We start from the raw sequence: 19,572 nt of genomic DNA on the forward strand, positions 1-19,572 counted from the left end.
ATTTGGACATATGTGATGACTTGAGCAGAGGCGAATTGGGAACTTGAAGTGGCCCTGGAAAAAAGCCTAAAAGTGACCCCATGTTGTAGGAGCATCTAAATTGACAGCGCAAAATACCATATACCACAGTGCAGCACGATATATTGCCCCAAAAGCTTTCCCTCTGTGGTGGCCATTAATAGCTGCCATTTTCTGTTCTCCTCCTCCTTCATTTGTCTCTGATTAAAGGGCCATTCACACGTCCGCAAAATAGGTCCACATCCGTTCCTCAATTTTGCAGAACGGGTGCAGACCCATTCATTTTCAATGGGGCCGCAAAAGATGCGGACAGCACACCGTGTGCTGTCCGCATCTGCACTTCCGTTCCGTGGCCCCACAAAAAAATTCAAACATGTCCTAGAAAAGGCATTTCTACTATAGCGCCGGCCATGTGCAGTCTGCAAAACGCGGAATGCACATGGCCAGTGTCCGTGTTTTGTGGATCCGTGATCTGCAGACCGCAAAACAGTTGCGGACGTGTGAATGGACCCTAAGATATGGAGCAGGGGGCTTAGGAAGTGAGATGCAGGCCATAGTTGAATTCAGGAGGACATGTGCGGTCACCGGCTGTAAGGTCTATGGCCAATCCGCCCCCGGTGGCGAGAGATGCCTGACGGCAGCGCTGACTGTAACCAGGGTTTGCGTTCTCTCCAGAGAAAACAGAGCAATGTATGCAAATTCCCAAGTACATTAAACTCATCTCTGTTGACAAATATTTTTACATCTTTGTTCTCGCTGTCTGATGAAAAATAAAAAATAAATTATAAAAGAGAAAAATAAAAATCTGTTGACTTTTTTTTTTTATGTCTTCCAGTACGCTGCACAGCAATCATCTAAATCATCTATCTGTCAAAGAGAATGGGGCGAGGTCTGTCTGGAGAAATATTTTTATGATGACTGTAAAAAAAAAAAAATTAGATTTCTGAAAAGGCAAGTGCAGAAACTCCAGGACGGCAAATCAGAGAGCGCGTCAGAAAAGATTCAGAACCATCTCGGATACATGTCCTTTGTATGGGAATGAATTGCTAATTTACTGCCAGTGCCTCTATGACAAGGACTTTTTGCTAATTAAAGGGGTTTTCTGATAAAAAAATAAATTCACTGAGGACCTATCCTCTGGATAGGTCCTCAGTATCTGATTGGTGGGGGTCCGACATCCAGCCTTCTCTCTGCTTTTCCTATACCACTGTCATGTAGCTTTCAAGTGAATGGGGCTGAGCTGTAATACCAAGCACCGCCACTATACAATGTACGGCGCTGCCTTCTCAAAACAGCTGATTGGCGGGGTGTCAGCCGCCCACTGGTTATTTTACTGATGACCTATTATCCAGAGGATAGGTCATCTGTAAAAAAATATCTTGGAAAACCCTTTTAATTTCACAAAAGTCGTGAAGAGGCTTATACTTTTTTTTGTTTTATTTAAAAGCAATAGAACTTTTTGAAAACCGCACATTGGTATTGCCTTCTAAGGGTGCATGTTGGGCGGCGATGTTGCTAGCAGAGGGCATCTGGGTTTCACGCCCTGCATATCTGGCCTCAAATGAACACCAATTTCAACTCCGTCTTCATCCTTGGGACTGGTGTCCTGCCATTTACTGGCCACAGGCCGAAGCCCATGGGATGTCAGGACCACGGTCACGTCGTCAGTGGCTTGGTGCAGATGGCCCAGCTACATCGCTAGACTTGCACCACCTGCACTGATTCTCTCACTCAACTTGGTACTGCCTCACTGCAGGAACAGGGTTAGACGAGTAATACTATTTTAGGGGCGCCCTATTAATGTGGGGGTCACAAAAAGGGAACATTACTACTGTATTGGGGCACAAAGGTGGAAATGATTACCGTGCAAGAGAAAAAAAAGGAGGGTCAGCCCAGGATAGCGTTAATGTGGTCTACAGTACCAGGATTTTACAGATCTCATCCACATACTGTGCAGTGCATGGCAATTTTTGTTGCAGACTCAGCATATTTCAACGCAGCAGTGACAAAATCTGCTGTGAATCTGCATCAAAACCCACCGAGAAATCCACATTTGTGACGTGCAGATTTTCTGCGGATTCTTTCCGGGACCGAGGCACTAAGGATGGGTGTAGTGGCCAAAATTGACATCTAGCACCAGCCTTAAAGGAGCACCATCACTCAGGCCTGATCACCTCCCACTCTCCTGACGAATGTACATGGGCCCTAAGAGGTCCTTGCATTGCCCTCGTACTATACCATAGTTTCAAAGACAAGCCATACAAATTTGGCTTTGCCCCTGCCTAAAAATGGGTGGTGCTTATACAAGTCCCACCCAGAAGTAGACATTACCAAGCTGGATTGCCATGCCCTGGGTGAGGCTTAAATGCCCCAAATTTACCAATGAAAATGTTGGTAGCAGAAATGAGCAAATCGATTGGATCATCAAAAGTTCTTGAGCAGCGAGGGGCTCCCTTCTGCCGACTGATGGACAGGGCCGGACATCTCGCCCTGACACTCTTGCGCCTGTGCAAGCTCAGATGCTCTGCAGCGGATACAGGAGCAGAGACCATTCATGTACCACTACCCAACCGCGTAGCCGCGTATGCGATATCCACCGCAGAAGCTCTGCACTTGTGCAGCAGGCACAAGACTGTCATGGCCAGGCGAGAGGTCCTGTCCTGTAAATCAAGCGGCGAGGGGGGAGCTTCTTGAGCAGCGAGGACAACCACTCGCTGCTCAATAACTCTTTTTGATGAACAAATCGATTAACTCATCTGATTATTGGCCAGGTGGTTCTTCAAAGTCATTTATATGAGTATGGGGTCACTTTAGATAATGCACAAGAGCGTATCGGTTTTGCGGTCTGCAAATCACGGATTCGTAAAATACGGATGCTGCTCGTGTTGCACCTGCATTATTTGTGGATCCATTGTCTGTGGTTCGCATTTTGTGGACAAGTATAGGACATGTTTTATCCTTTTTGCAGAACGGATATATGGATGTGGTAAGCACACGGATCATCCCTCTGCTTTCTGCATCCGCATGTCCCCTGAGCCATTGTCAACAATGGGTCCATAAATAAAATGCAGGCGGCACAAAGACCGCATTCCACGATTCGCGGACCACAAAACAGATAGGGTCGTGTGTACAAGGCCTCACCATCATCGAGAATCGTTGCTCCGCTGTCCGGTCTGAGACAACGATCCAGATCAATGTATATGTAAAGAATTCCTGGCACAGGGTGATGTCACCTATAGAGCAATCCCACCAGCTACATCCGGTCTCCTGGTCGGAGGTTCCTCTCAACGTCTCTTCTTTCCTGGAATCCCTTCAGCGAGCACTTACTCTCTTCCTGGAATGAATTCTAATCGTGTTTTAGTAATATGATAACTGAACGATCTGCCAATTTGAGAACTGCTGGACACGAGCACTTACCAGCCTGAGTGTTTATTTGGTGCTTGCAGCTTTTTTCATTTTTTTCCAGAGCTCAACACATGGGACATTGAGGAAATGGATTTCAAACAAAATAAAGAATAAAAAACACTGGCGGAAAACTACTCTCACGGCTTTTGAGAGCGAGCGCCAGACAAACTTTATCTTCTTCGTGCAGAAGCCAGATAAGAATTTGCGAAGATGAGAACAGGTAGATAGACTTCCCACTGAAGAAATTCTCCGGTGGAAACCGATGAAGACTCCATGCTGTGAAAGGCTTTACAACCTTTCCTAAAATCAGATTTTAAGCCATTTACAGGTGAATGCTCTCTGATTAGATGACAGGCTGGATTTCTCTAAGGATTGGGGCTGCGCAGGGAGTGCACGCTGAGTAGTGGCTGCGCGGCAGACGTAGATGTGCCCGCATTGAACGCTCAACTGGCATTTCAGCGTGCCTTGATTTGTGGACCATGATGCAGTAGAGGCCAGGTGAACGGGAAACTGCCCGTGTGGGTGGATACAGCTATGTATCTGGAAGGGTTAAACTGGGTTTTCCAATGACCTGTCCTCAAACCGATGAGAGATCTGGGACCTTATCGTGTAATGGCTCCTGGTGCAGAATGGCTGCACTGTGGTTGAGTACTGCGCAGAGGGGTTATCCAAGACTATAACAGACCTCCTAGAGTGGCCGACTCAAGCTGATGAACATACACTTACTTGGTCCCCAGCGCTGGGTTTGGTCTCCATCGCACCATGACCAGCTCTTCTTCATCTCCTTGCTGCACTAAAATCAACATCCTGTTGATGGGGGGGGGGGGGGGACATGAAGCTGCAGCAGCCAATCGCTGCCTACAACAGTGACCCTGTTCCACTTGTGTCACCTGGCTGCCACAGTGCTAATTAGTTTAATCAGCACATACAGCCGCGAGGTATGCAACCATGTTGTCATGTGGTTGTATTTTTTTTTTCCCTGCTCATGCCACCTATCAATGAGACCTTTATTAATGGGGTTTTCCCAGGAATTCAATTATGATGACCTATCTGATTAGTGGGTACCTGATTTACAGCAGAAACTCTGGTCAGCTGCTTGAAAGGGTGAGCACTGCAGCCTTATCCTTAGGGCGCATGCACACAAACGTATTTTCTTTCCGTGTCAATTCAGTTGTTTTTTTTGCGGTACCGCATGCGGAACCACTCATTTCAATGGGTCCTGCAAAAAAACGGAAGTTAGTCAGTGTGCATTCCGTTTCCGTATGTCCGTGTTTCCGTTCCGCCAAAAATTAGAACATGTCCTATTATTGTCCGCATTACAGACAAGGATAGCACTGTTCTATTAGGGCCAGCGCTTCCGTTCCGCAAAATACGGAATGCACACGGACGTCATCCGTATTTTTTGCAAATCGCAAAAAAACATATGGTTGTGTGCATGAGCCCTTAGCCTGTGACATCGTCTCCATTGGTCACATGGCCTACACCTCAAGAGAATAAGTCCAGGTGCAAACTGGCAACTTAAAATGGCCCTGGAGAAAAAAACTAAAAGTGGCCCTTCCAAATTTAAAGAAGGTGGAGCTACACAAGTCATCTGGTGGGGTCAGCCATATCATCTGCAGTGCAGGCCACAGGCCTCTTCCAGCCTAAGGCCTGAGGTGTCTGCATCCTTGTGCTGTCTGTATAGGCTTCACATCTAGAAAGAGAATACCATAGAAAGAGCATCTCGTGCTCTGGAGGACTCTGCACACAAAGAGCATCTCGTGCTCTGGAGGACTCTGCACACAAAGAGCATCTCGTGCTCTGGAGGACTCTGCACACAAAGAGCATCTCGTGCTCTGGAGGACTCTGCACACAAAGAGCATCTCGTGCTCTGGAGGACTCTGCACACAAAGAGCATCTCGTGCTCTGGAGGACTCTGCACACAAAGAGCATCTCGTGCTCTGGAGGACTCTGCACACAAAGAGCATCTCGTGCTCTGGAGGACTCTGCACACAAAGAGCATCTCGTGCTCTGGAGGACTCTGCACACAAAGAGCATCTCGTGCTCTGGAGGACTCTGCACACAAAGAGCATCTCGTGCTCTGGAGGACTCTGCACACAAAGAGCATCTCGTGCTCTGGAGGACTCTGCACACAAAGAGCATCTCGTGCTCTGGAGGACTCTGCACACAAAGAGCATCTCGTGCTCTGGAGGACTCTGCACACAAAGAGCATCTCGTGCTCTGGAGGACTCTGCACACAAAGAGCATCTCGTGCTCTGGAGGACTCTGCACACAAAGAGCATCTCATGCTCTGGAGGACTCTGCACACAAAGAGCATCTCATGCTCTGGAGGACTCTGCACACAAAGAGCATCTCATGCTCTGGAGGACTCTGCACAGAAAGAGCATCTCATGCTCTGGAGGACTCTGCACAGAAAGAGCATCTCATGCTCTGGAGGACTCTGCACAGAAAGAGCATCTCGTGCTCTGGAGGACTCTGCACAGAAAGAGCATCTCGTGCTCTGGAGGACTCTGCACAGAAAGAGCATCTCGTGCTCTGGAGGACTCTGCACAGAAAGAGCATCTCGTGCTCTGGAGGACTCTGCACAGAAAGAGCATCTCGTGCTCTGGAGGACTCTGCACAGAAAGAGCATCTCGTGCTCTGGAGGACTCTGCACAGAAAGAGCATCTCGTGCTCTGGAGGACTCTGCACAGAAAGAGCATCTCGTGCTCTGGAGGACTCTGCACAGAAAGAGCATCTCGTGCTCTGGAGGACTCTGCACAGAAAGAGCATCTCGTGCTCTGGAGGACTCTGCACAGAAAGAGCATCTCGTGCTCTGGAGGACTCTGCACAGAAAGAGCATCTCGTGCTCTGGAGGACTCTGCACAGAAAGAGCATCTCGTGCTCTGGAGGACTCTGCACAGAAAGAGCATCTCGTGCTCTGGAGGACTCTGCACAGAAAGAGCATCTCGTGCTCTGGAGGACTCTGCACAGAAAGAGCATCTCGTGCTCTGGAGGACTCTGCACAGAAAGAGCATCTCGTGCTCTGGAGGACTCTGCACAGAAAGAGCATCTCGTGCTCTGGAGGACTCTGCACAGAAAGAGCATCTCGTGCTCTGGAGGACTCTGCACAGAAAGAGCATCTCACGCTTTGGAGGACTCTGCATACAAAGAGCATTTCACGCTGTGGAGGACTTTCTATGTCCTGTATTGCATAGACAACTCATTAATTTAAATGATTAATGTGTAATGCTTCATTTTCCCTGTAGGGGTGCTGCAGAGAAATTAAACCTTTGACACTGGGTTTCACCCAAATATTCTTGATGATTTTTGGATGATGCTCTGATCACTTTATCAGAGGACTGATCATGTCCACCGTGGACATGTACTAGACATGTAAGTGAGAAATCAGTATAATGAGGTCTCCTGCTTGATGAATCATGTGTGCGATTTAAACAAGGCGCCCTCTCAAAGGTATGAATAAACGTTTCATATACCAGCACGGCATTTTTTTAATTTTTTTTCTAATGAAATAAATATAAAGCCGACCTAAAGCTAATTTAATAAATCTGAGCTTGTAGTACGTATGTAAAATCTGCGATGTAACAATCAACAGTCTGTGGTGGACATTTGATTGGAGCAGGTATGGGGTATCTGTCTCACTACTGCTCTCTGGAACATGCTGCTTGAATAAAAGGAGGCGGCTCAGCTGGACGGATCCAGCAGACAGTGTCGCTCTTTCATGTCAGAGATGTGCAGAGGCAAAGTGATAAATCACTGAAGGGTTTAAGAAGGGAAAAAAGCAGCATGCACCACAATAACATGCACACTTCGTTCCCTTCCATCACCGGAAGCAAAGCTCTCTTAGGGAGAGTTCACATCACCGTTATTTTTCAGTTCTGATCTGTCAAAAGGACAGAAAAAAAATGGATCCTGTAACAAAACGGAACATGTGCATCTCTGGAGGACTCTGCATACAAAGAGCATCTCATGCTCTGGAGGACTCTGCATACAAAGAGCATCTCATGCTCTGGAGGACTCTGCATACAAAGAGCATCTCATGCTCTGGAGGACTCTGCATACAAAGAGCATCTCATGCTCTGGAGGACTCTGCATACAAAGAGCATCTCATGCTCTGGAGGACTCTGCATACAAAGAGCATCTCATGCTCTGGAGGACTCTGCATACAAAGAGCATCTCATGCTCTGGAGGACTCTGCATACAAAGAGCATCTCATGCTCTGGAGGACTCTGCATACAAAGAGCATCTCATGCTCTGGAGGACTCTGCATACAAAGAGCATCTCATGCTCTGGAGGACTCTGCATACAAAGAGCATCTCATGCTCTGGAGGACTCTGCATACAAAGAGCATCTCATGCTCTGGAGGACTCTGCATACAAAGAGCATCTCATGCTCTGGAGGACTCTGCATACAAAGAGCATCTCATGCTCTGGAGGACTCTGCATACAAAGAGCATCTCATGCTCTGGAGGACTCTGCATGCAAAGAGCATCTCATGCTCTGGAGGACTCTGCATGCAAAGAGCATCTCATGCATCGGTTTCAGCTATTCTGGAAACAATGGTGATGTGAACTCTCCCTTACAACGTCTGGACCAAAAAGGTTAGAGGTGGTCATAGACATACAGATCAATGATACAAATAGGTGGGGCGTTCCAGTTTTTAAAAGCCCCTACAAGTCTTCAGCTTGATCTCACAGATCTTCTCAGCCACATATGAGTGACCACCGAGCTTCCTCTCTCGGAGTCTAGTTCCACCACCCAAAGATTTTTAAAAAAATGGTGCACTAATTAAGAGCATCTCTCATGGATGGAATTGGTCAACATCAGCTTAGGCAAGGGGCAAAGTTAAAGGGCATCTGTCAGCAGTTTTGAACCTATGACACTGGCTGACCGGTTACATGTGCGCTTGGCAGCTGAAGACATCTGTGTTGGTTCCATGTTCATATGTGCCCACACTATATGCAAATGAGCGTCTAGGAGCAATGGGGGCGTTGCCGTTACACCTAGAGGCTCTGCTCTTTGATTGACAGGGCCAGGCAGTGTAAACGTGATCGCGCCTGGCCCTAACTTCCCCTAAAGTCTCGCGCTGCACCATGCACCTCAGTATCTGGCTAAGGTGCAGTACACGAAGGAGGCTCACAGGACAGAAGTGAACGAGCCCTGAAGCTCGAGACTTTAAAAGAAGTCAGGGCCAGACGTGATCACGTTTACACTGCCTGGCCTGTCAGTCAAAGTGCTGAGGGCACGGCAGTTGCAGAGAGAGCAGAGCCTTTAGGTGGGAAGCCTAAGGCCCCTTTCACACGAGCGAGAACTCCACGCGGGTGCAATGCGTGATACGCATTGCGCCCACACGGAATCCGGACCCATTTATTTAAATGGGTCTGTGTACATGAGCGCTGGTTTTCACGCATCACTTTTGTGTTGCGTGAAAAATCGCAGCATGTTCTATATTCTGCGATTTTCACGCAACGCTGGCCCCATAGAAGTGAATGGGGCTGCGTGAAAATCGCATTGCATCCGCAAGCAAGTGCGGATGCGATGCAATTTTAACGGATGGTTGCTAAGAGATGTTATTTGTAAACATTCAGTTTTTTATCACGCGCGTGCAAAACGCAGTAAATCGCATTGTACCCGCGCGATAAAAACTGAACAACTGAATGCGAACAACTGAAATCGCATTGCACCCGCGCAAACAAAACTGAATGGCACTGAATGCATCCGCAACGCATCTGGACCTAATCCAGACACGCTCGTCTGCAAGGGGCCTAAAAGCCACTCTGGCCAGCATACAGGACTAGGGCACCAAATCGAATTTTTGGCCTGAGTGAAGAAAAGCCTAGTTGTGGCGGCTACCGCAGGCTCTAAGATCAGACAGGAATTCGCCATCGAATTCATAAAGTAGAGATGAGTTGATGTCGAAGCAATATCAAGGAGAATAAAGCCTACCAAAGCACAAAGAACTAATTTGATAACTCCTCTCTCTGAGTCAACAGAATATGTGCCCAATCTAAACTGGCATTTGGCACAAATTAAAAAAAAAAAGATAAATGAGGTATACTATTTTACCTTCAGGCTACTTTAGCTTTTAAGGCTGTTGGCGGCATCCTGCAACTTTTATCATTTTATAAATACCGGTATATTTTATATATGTACTAGTATTTATTTAAAGAGTTTTCAAAGTTTAAAACACTGGGGGCAACAGCAAATATAAAAAAGACAACTTCCTCATATATACAACCTGCTGCCCTACTGGTTAGAAATGTGTGATGTGATATCTAAGCTGAAGTTGGATCACATGACTTCCTAGCAGGAAACGGCTATAGGCCATTGTGGTTCAGTAATATTTCAACCTTACGGACGATGCACCAGTGATGGGACTACAGAGCAGTGGGGATGGGGAAATAGTAAGGTGCAAAGGTAAGTCCCATTGGATGTATTTCTACAGTAGGAAACCATTACCCCAGACACATTGCTCATTTTCTGGCCCATTGCTTGCGGTGCTGGAAAACAATCCTCAGCTTTACCACCATTTACACTAATCCAATTAACTACTAATGTCTCATTTCCATTCAGTCAATATTCAAAAGACCAGCAATAAAGTGAAAAGCATTTTCAATAAACCTGCCAAATAGCAGAATGGCTGAGAAAACTTGAAAGCTTGCATTTATTCATAGACGGTACTTTAATTAAACTCTGCATTTAAGGTCATAAGCAAACCTTTTTACATGGCCTGTACTGCAACAGATTTAAAGGGATTGTCTAATGTTAGAAAATAAGATCGAACGCTTTCCAGGAAGAGCGCCCCTCTTGTCCATGGGCCATGTATGGTATTGCAGATCAGTTCCATTCACTTAAACAAGGTTTAGATGCAATATCAGACACTGCCCATGGGCCAGGGAAAAAGGTAGACCCTTTTTACTCATACCAATCTATAACCAAACTATTTGATGGCATCAATACAGAAAACATATTAAAGGGTCTCTCGGAGCTCCAGCATTCATCAACTATCCTTAGCAATTACAAGCACTCCAGCTCCTTCGTTGTGCAGATCAGCAGGGTCTAAAGCCAGCCATACATTTTAGAAATGGTTCAGCCAAATGTCCATTTGGCTGACGGCTATCTCTCCTGACCCACTGACATAAATGGATTCTCAGTTGAATGGGAAGGTAACAACAAGTGACTGGCAGACACCTACGGCACCAGCTTTTCTTCTCTGTGAACCAAAGACTTGGCATGTTGAAATATAACTGCCCGATCTTTCTCTCCCTCAACATCTGCCGTCGGCAGAGAATCAAGAGGCCCCCATACACATATGGTTGGCAGGTTTGGCCAACGTTAATGTAATGTGTATGGCCAGCTTTAACAGTGGACCTTCACCAATCACGTCCCATCCTAAGATCTTCTTTCAAGGACTCTTTCTTAAGCTGGACAATCTTGACCCAAACTTTTGTCCCCATATTTTGGTAAGGTTGTGAATCTCCCATCTTTGGTTAGATATGTAGAACTTCTGTTTACTAGTAGTGTTTGATATAGTGGAGATATTCCAACAAATTTGCCATCATAATTATAGTTCAACTATCCAACCCTTCACTTTTCTCTGCCTAATGCTTAGAAGCCTCCTGAGGATTCATTCATTTCCATGTCCTAAGTCCAGGACGATCAATCTCCTGCGTATGGCCACCATAAGTCCAAATTGACATCCTTCACAACACATCAAGCACAATCTACATAGAGTGGACTAATGCAGTATTGGTTTTACATGACCAATTAGGTCAATCCGCTACAAGTATACAATGCTTACCTCCTCTCTGCACCAACAAAGTAACTTCACTCCCCTTTGGACATTCGATCAGTAAATCCACAACTTGATTATGTGTAAGAGTCTGCACATTCTTCTTATTTACTTCCACAATGAGATCTCCTTCTTTGAGGCCACGGCAACGAGGGCTGTCTACAATCTGTTTCACCCTCTGGCCACCACCGCCAGGACTATCTGCTATAGTGAAGCCAAAGCCCATTGGCCCTTTGACTATATGCACTGTAATGAGTTCAGGTTGCGTTGCTATAGAGGAAGCCAAAGAGACAGTGTCATTAGGGTAACCATGGGAACCATTCGAAGTTACGTCTGCAGGGCTGCTTGGCCTTGGCTCCTTCAAGTTATTGACTTTTCTAGTTTTACTGCTGTTGCTGGATGGCGAGTCATATGTTTCTTGTCCATTGACAATGATAGGGTCTTTATCCAATATGGCCACCGATGTCACCAGACTTGTGTTGGGATCATCAGGGTCGAATGGAAGTGGATACCCTCTGCAAAGTTCAAGGTCAACACATTCACCAATGGGTATAGACTGGAAGATCTTCACAACTTGAGCGTGGGTATATCCGAGTACACAGGTCTCATTTACACTGACAATAACATCACCTATGATGGGGAAAAACAGATGACAAAAGTTAAAACTCTCTTGCATATTTATCAAAAAGTGTCAGACCCATAAGGTTTATGAAATACAATTTTACCGGTTTCCATCTTGCCATCCAGAGCAGCGGGGCCGTCAAGAACCAAGCTCTTTATCTGCAGAAACTCATCCGGTTCATCTCCACCGACCACAGTGAAACCAAAACCTCGGGTGCTTTTCCTCAGTTTTGTGTTAATAAATTTTCCTTTCAATTCAGAAGGGTTTCTGGTGAAGAATGGTTTAACTGAAATGATAAAAATATATATATATTAAAAAAATATAATATAAAAGATTGTAAAAAAAAACAGCAGCATTGTCTACCCCAGGGGCATAACTTGAATATCCTGGACTCAAGTCTAAAAGCTGAGTTGTAACAAGGACCCTCACCTAGCATCTACCATGTAGAATACTAGTGTCCTCATATGGGACAGAGGGCCCTTGGAATCACATCCATAGTTGACCACAGTCCCCAATTCACTGGGATTGTCCCAAATTTTCAAAGACAATCCTGACAAATTGGACTTGTCCTGGCCTCAAAATGGGTAAGACTTATATTAAAAGGGGTTGTCCAAGTTGGTATAAAAGCCCCTGAAATAAAAAATATAACAAATATAAAAATAACAAATGAATGGATACTCACCTGTCTTCTCCGCTGTTTCTTTGAGCGCTGAGCGCCAGTCCTCAGGCTGCTGATGCCGTCTTTTTGGCTGCAGCGGTGACATTCCGTACACAAGTCACAACTGCAGCCAATCATTGGCATCAGTCGTGCACGGGACCTCTCTGTGAAGTCAAATAATTGGCTGCAGCAGTGACATGTGTGCACAGAACGTCACCTCTGCAGCCAGAAAAACTAATAGCGGCGGTGAGTAGTGAAGCACAGCGCAGGAAGAAGCAGAGGAGAAAACAAGTGAGCATACATTCACTTGTTATTTTTGGCCATTTACAGTGGTTGCAGAGTTTTTATATAACTAGCATGGTTACATGCTGGAGGTAACTGGTCAGTTGTTTGTGAGTGGGACCTCATGCTCCTGTAATTTGCCCCCTGGCCCCTGGTATTGCCCATACGGCACAGGTAGGTGAGTGTTAGGTCCCGAACTACTTGAGAAACCTTGGCGCGGTGCTTGGGCTCAGACAGGTCCTACACCGTAGGACATGTTGGCTAATCTCTCAATTTTAAAATCAGTTTGAGGATTTAGTAAGACCGCAGAGTGCACCTGTCTTTGCTATTGTTATAACTCAGACAACCCTCTTAACACTGCCCAGAAGAGTGCATTTATGGGGCAGGGTTGGGCGTGTCCAGAGCGGGTCTTTAAATGTTCCAAATTTACTAACACAAATGCTGGTAAGTATGCCTCATCAGGCCTGCGGTGCAACTGCGCCCTCTTTATGTACATCCCTGTCCTACCCTGATATACTATCCTAGTTTTTTTGTATAATTCTAGAATTACCATGGTTGGAAGGGTCTCTTGCCGTTTCCTTCTTTTTTGGTGTGATGTTGTTGGGAAGAAGATTAATAGGGGGTGGAGGTGCAAGAGGTGGGAGGTCTCCTGGCCACTCTGTTGCTATAAGACATAATAAAACAAAAAGAAATAAGCAGCCAGGTAAAGATAAACTTTAAAAGGAACACTCCAAGCAAATCTTATACAGTGTGTTACGCCAAGAGGAGGGCTTGGGGGGGGGCGGAGCATGACACAGGGATTCAAAGAGCAAGTCATGCACCTCTCTCTCAGGCCCTGCTCCAGGTACAATACAGTCAATCCCAATGTACCCTAACATGCCATAGGTTCAAAACATCCTTCTTTTGGTAACAATGCATCAATATTAATTATATTAAAAGAATTACATGTATTTAGTCTTGAGAAGAGACGTCTAAGGGGGGACATGATTAACCTATACAAATATATATAAATGGGCCGTACAAAAAGTATGGTGAAAAACTGTTCTATGTAAAATGCGCTCAAAAGACAAGGGGGCACTGCCTCCGACTGGGGAGGAAAAAGTTCAGTTTTCGGAAGCGTCAAAGCTTCTTTACTGTAAGAACGGTGAATCTGTGGAATAGACTTCCTCAGGACGTGGTCACAGCAGGAACAGTGGACAGTTTTTAAAAAGGGTTTAGACTAATTCTTAAAAGTAACTGACATTAATGCTCATGAAAACGTGTGGAAATCTGAGTCTCACTACCTTCTGGGATTCGCGTCCCCACCTATCCCTTGGTTGAACTTGATGGACTTTTGTATTTTTTCAACTGTATTATCTATGTAAGGACTCATGCACACGACCGTTGTTTTGGTCCGCATCCGAGCTACAGTTTTAGCGGCTTGGATGCAGACCCATTCACTTCAATGGGGCCGAAAAAGATGTGGACAGCTGTCCGCATCCGTTGCTCCGTTCCGCGGTCCGCAAAAAAATATAACCTGTCCTATTGTTGTCCGTTTTATAGACAAGAATAGGCAGTTATATCAATGGCTGTCCGTGCCGTTCTGCAAATTGCGGAACCCACACGGACGCCATCCGTGTTTTGCGGATCCACAATTTGCAGACCGCAAAACACACAACGGTCGTGTGCGTGAGGCCCAACTGTGTAACTAACTATATTAGTAATTAACTGCTAACATTAACAGATGCCTATGCAAAACCTTTAAACAGGCACATTGATCTTTCATATCGTGAATTTCCAATGGTCTTTGCCATTTATTTTTTTATTTTATTAAATTTTTATATAAATGTATTATTGACTGAGATATGGCCTCCTCTTATCATATCACATAGGCAGTTTAAGCGCTTCCTGAACAGCAGGTCATTTGTTTCCGATGTACTATTGTTTATTACGTCATGCTGGGAGTTGTAGTTACACACAGAGAACAGCGGTTTTCAGATCAGTACTGACGCCGAGCATTAGCAAATCTGGATGGAACAAGATTACGGAACATGTGCAATAGCAAATTGTGCCCATCAGATCCAGCGTCAGGGGATTTGATTCTGTATTTCCAGCCCTCGCACAAGACGTGCAGGTTCCTTCCCTCTCTGCTGTGGATTATTTGTCTCAGGGTGCCCCCCTGTGGATCTTGTACTCAGGGTGACCTTAGCAGGGAACGTTCAGCAGTCTCTGCTCAACACACGCTACAATTACACCTTCCTTACGCAGCATCTAAAATCTCTCTCTAAAAACTCTCCTCACTGATCTCAGAGCACAAGTCCTGCGGTTCCTGGCGGAAGTGTATCTCATTGATCTAATACATCAGTCACACGGCACAGATAACCGTGTAACTGATCAGCTATTCTCCATAACAGTAAAGCATTAAATCTATATATTGTTTTTAAATGCAAAAGCACAATCTTAAAAAAAATTGCAAAAACATAATGTCAAAAAAAAATAAAAAAATACAATCTTAAAAAAGAATTGCAAAAAAGCAATCTTAAAAAATAATACCTGCTAAAACATAATGTTAAAAAAAATGAAAAAGCAGAATCTTAAATTCATAACTGCAAAAACATAATTGTAAAAAAAAAGGCAAAAACACAAAATACTTGCAAAAACATGTAAACAAACTGCAAAAAATGTTAAAAATTGCAAAAGTACAATACAAAAATCAGGATTGTCATCATCAGCCATATACAGTGTATCCCCATTGCCATCTGACACATGTTGCTTTTTTTATGCAATTTTTTTTTTACGTAAATTGTGAAAATATTGAGTGTTAAAATACTCATCCTATAAATGTACTGGGATCCTATAATTTAAAAAATAAAAATATAAAAAGTTCCCCAGGAATATTAAAATATAACCTTACATTAAAGGGGTAGTCCTGTGTTTTTGACATTTATGAACCTTTCGTCCAGATAGGTTATCAATTTCAGATTGGTGGGGGTCCAACACCTGACACCCCCACTGATCAGCTGTTTTGGGGCGCTCTGGGCAGATCTGGAAGCACAAGGTTCCATCCACCGTGTAGTGGCCATGCTGGGCTATTGCAGCTCAGCTCCTATTCACTTGAACAGGAGCTGAGCTGCAGTATGATGGCATGGCCACAACACAGATGACCCACTGACTAGATATTGATGTCCTGTCTGAAGGATAGATATCAAAAAGCTGTAATATCCCTTTAAAAACTCTCTAGAGTTTACAAAGTTCTCAGATACACTCACCTAAAGAATTATTAGGAGCACCATACTAATACGGTGTTGGACCCCCTTTTGCCTTCAGAACTGCCTTAGGCCTCTTTCACACTTGCGTTGTCCGGATCCGGCGTGTACTCCATTTGCCGGAATTACACGCCGGATCCGGAAAAACGCAAGTGAACTGAAAGCATTTGAAGACGGATCCGTCTTCAAAATGCGTTCAGTGTTACTATGGCAGCCAGGACGCTATTAAAGTCCTGGTTGCCATAGTAGTAGTGGGAAGCGGGGGAGCAGTATACTTACAGACCGCGCGGCTCCCGGGGCGCTCCAGAATGACGTCAGAGCACCCCATGCGCATGGATGACGTGCCATGCGATCACGTGATCCATGCGCTTGGGGCGCCCCGACGTCACTCTGGAGCGCCCCGGGAGCCGCACGGACGGCAAGTATGCTGCTCCCCCGCTCCCCACTACACTTTACCATAGCTGCCAGGACTTTAGCGTCCCGGCAGCCATGGTAACCACTCAGAAAAAGCTAAACGTCGGATCCGGCAATGCGCCGAAACTACGTTTAGCTTAAGGCCGGATCCGGATCAATGCCTTTCAATGGGCATTAATTCCGGATCCGGCCTTGCGGCAAGTGTTCAGGATTTTTGGCCGGAGCAAAAAGCGCAGCATGCTGCGGTATTTTCTCCGGCCAAAAAACGTTCCGGTCCGGAACTGAAGACATCCTGATGAGGATTCTTCCGGCATAGAGCCCCGACGACGGAACTCTATGCCGGAAGAAAAGAACGCAAGTGTGAAAGAGCCCTTAATTCTACGTGGCATTGATTCCACAAGGTGCTGATAGCATTCTTTAGAAATGTTGGCCCATATTGATAGGATAGCATCTTGCAGTTGATGGAGATTTGAGGGATGCACATTCAGGGCATGAAGCTCCCGTTCCACCACATCCCAAAGATGCTCTATTGGGTTGAGATCTGGTGACTGTGGGGGCCATTTTAGTACAGTGAACTCATTGTCATGTTCAAGAAACCAATTTGAAATGATTCGAGCTTTGTGACATGGTGCATTATCCTGCTGGAAGTAGCCATCAGAGGATGGGTACATGGTGGTCATGAAGGGATGGACATGGTCAGAAACAATGCTCAGGTAGCCCGTGGCATTTAAATGATGGCCAATTGGCACTAAGGGGCCTAAAGTGTGCCCAGAAAACATCCCCCACACCATTACACCACCACCACCAGCCTGCACAGTGGTAACAAGGCATGATGGATACATGTTCTCATTCTGTTTACGCCAAATTCGGACTCTACCATTTGAATGTCTCAACAGAAATCGAGACTCATCAGACCAGGCAACATTTTTCCAGTCTTCAACAGTCCAATTTTGGTGAGCTCGTGCAAATTGTAGCCTCTTTTTCCGATTCGTAGTGGAGATGAGTGGTACCCGGTGGGGTCTTGAATCAGTCGGCCCATTCTCCTCTGACCTCTAGCATCAACAAGGCATTTTCACCCACAGGACTGCCACATACTGGATGTTTTTCCCTTTTCACACCATTCTTTGTAAACCCTAGAAATGGTTGTGCGTAAAAATCCCAGTAACTGAGCAGATTGTGAAATACTCAGACCGGCCCGTCTGGCACCAACAACCATGCCACGCTCAAAATTGCTTAAATCACCTTTCTTTCCTATTCTGACATTCAGTCTGGAGTTCAGGAGATTGTCTTGACCAGGACCACAACCCTACATGCATCGAAGCAACTGCCATGTGATTGGTTGACTAGATAATCGCATTAATGAGAAATAGAACAGGTGTTCCTAATAATTCTTTAGGTGAGCGTATATATCAATAAGTTGTCCATGAAATTAGTCCTTTAAAGCAACAAGGTGGACCCCTTAAACATTAACCCCTGAATTCTTGCATACGGTAATTGTTTAATGCACACCACCTCTTAGATTATACATACTAGTAGAACTCTAACATTAGAAATATCACATTATCCCCAGACGGGTCATCGGAGAACGACTTACCTTCTGTCTGCTGCTGTCCAAGCTGCTTCTTGCGTTTGGCTTCAAGGACAGGATTTTCATACTGCGTTTTCCTGTTTATGTGACTGAGAAGGAAGACAATGACGTCACTAATGGCTTCTACTGAAGGACAGGAATTAAGTCCATTGAGGCTGAACGTGGATGGTCAGGATGTTTATCCAGCCATGACACGGGGGTGGGGCGGGGGGGACAATTGCAAAGTAATAAAAATAACCATCTGCTAAATTAATAACACCCGTCACCATATTATGGCTCGGTAAGAGCTCCAAGTGGTGCGGAGCTGTAATACCGCAGTAATGTTATCCTATGAAGGCTTCGGAACCTCCAAGGGATGCCATATGTTTGCATGAAGAGCTTTTTATTTGGTGCCACCTTTGAAAAAAATTAGATGTGACGTGGGTGCCAAAGAAGTCAATGGAGACTGAAATACTGCATCCATGCAAAACAGCGCCACTTTTCTCTATAAGCTGTATCTGGTATTGCAGCTCTGCCCCACTCCCTCCATTGAGGATCAGCTGCAATACCAGACACAGCCTATGGAAAAGAGTGGCGCTGTTTCTGGAAAATAAGAATCATTTTACTATACAGACCCATAATTTATTCATAAATACATTCCTCTTCAGGACCAAGCGGTGGTTTTGGATGCCAGTGATCATTACTTACTCTACATAGTAGACGCCATAGACGGGATCTTCAATCTTCTCCCAACCTGCAGGTAATTCTGAAAAAAAGAAATAACAATAAATATGCACAATATGAAGAAATGAAACCTACAAGGAGATGTATAAGGCTACATGCACACGAACGTTGTTTGTTTCCGTGTCCGTTCCATTTTTTTTTTGCGGATAGGATGCGGACCCATTCATTTCAATGGGTCCGCAAAAAATGCAGACGGCACACCATGTGCTGTCCGCATCCGTAGGTCCGTTCCGTAGCCCCGCCCCAAAAAATATAACATGTCCTATTCTTGTCCGGTTTAGGCATTGTTACAATGGATCCGCAAAAAAAATAAAAAACGGATGGCATATGGCAAACGGATGGCAAAATACATACGGTCGTGTGCATGCAGCCTAAATCTGACTGACAATCGGGTCTTTACGTAAAGTCAGAAAATCAGAGACTATACAAGTTGGGTCTTTACCTGTCCGGCTTTATTTTTGATGGAGATAAGCGGCATCAGATACTAGAGTCACCACATCTTATAAGTAATGTTTGTGGAATACCGGTAATAACATTTCCACAACCAATTTTGTGAACCCAAAAATTTAATATTTCAGAAAACCCTGAGGTCACAAACTGCTAGCCAGAATTATTAGTGGGGGTGTAGTACCTATTATTAACCTGTAGGTGGCACCAGTCTTTACAAACAAAAACATGAAAAGATTTCGCAGGATTTTACTACATAGTCTGGCTGTTCTTGCTTCCTCACATTATAACACATACTGGGCTGGTAATAGTCTGGTATCTCTTGCCGTCCGAGTCCATTCACACTATACATTTTAGGGGTCATTTATTAAACAGAAAT

General features: G+C 45.1%; 1 protein-coding gene across 9 annotated transcripts in view; it reads right to left on the reverse strand.

Moving 5' to 3' along the window:
- MAGI1 (membrane associated guanylate kinase, WW and PDZ domain containing 1) overlaps positions 1-19,572 on the reverse strand; it is a 437,602-nt gene that overhangs the window by 62,322 nt on the left and 355,708 nt on the right. For all 9 annotated transcript variants that reach the window (XM_044302329.1, XM_044302331.1, XM_044302333.1 and 6 more), the window contains 5 exons: positions 18,711-18,768; positions 18,030-18,112; positions 13,327-13,440; positions 11,940-12,122; positions 11,224-11,844 (listed from right to left, as the gene is read on the reverse strand). In XM_044302329.1, the coding sequence (XP_044158264.1) occupies positions 11,224-11,844; positions 11,940-12,122; positions 13,327-13,440; positions 18,030-18,112; positions 18,711-18,768 (1,059 nt within the window). The remainder of the gene's footprint in view (positions 1-11,223; positions 11,845-11,939; positions 12,123-13,326; positions 13,441-18,029; positions 18,113-18,710; positions 18,769-19,572) is intronic.

Source organism: Bufo gargarizans, chromosome 7 (genome assembly GCF_014858855.1).
Source record: "Bufo gargarizans isolate SCDJY-AF-19 chromosome 7, ASM1485885v1, whole genome shotgun sequence".
Lineage (NCBI taxonomy): Eukaryota > Metazoa > Chordata > Amphibia > Anura > Bufonidae > Bufo > Bufo gargarizans.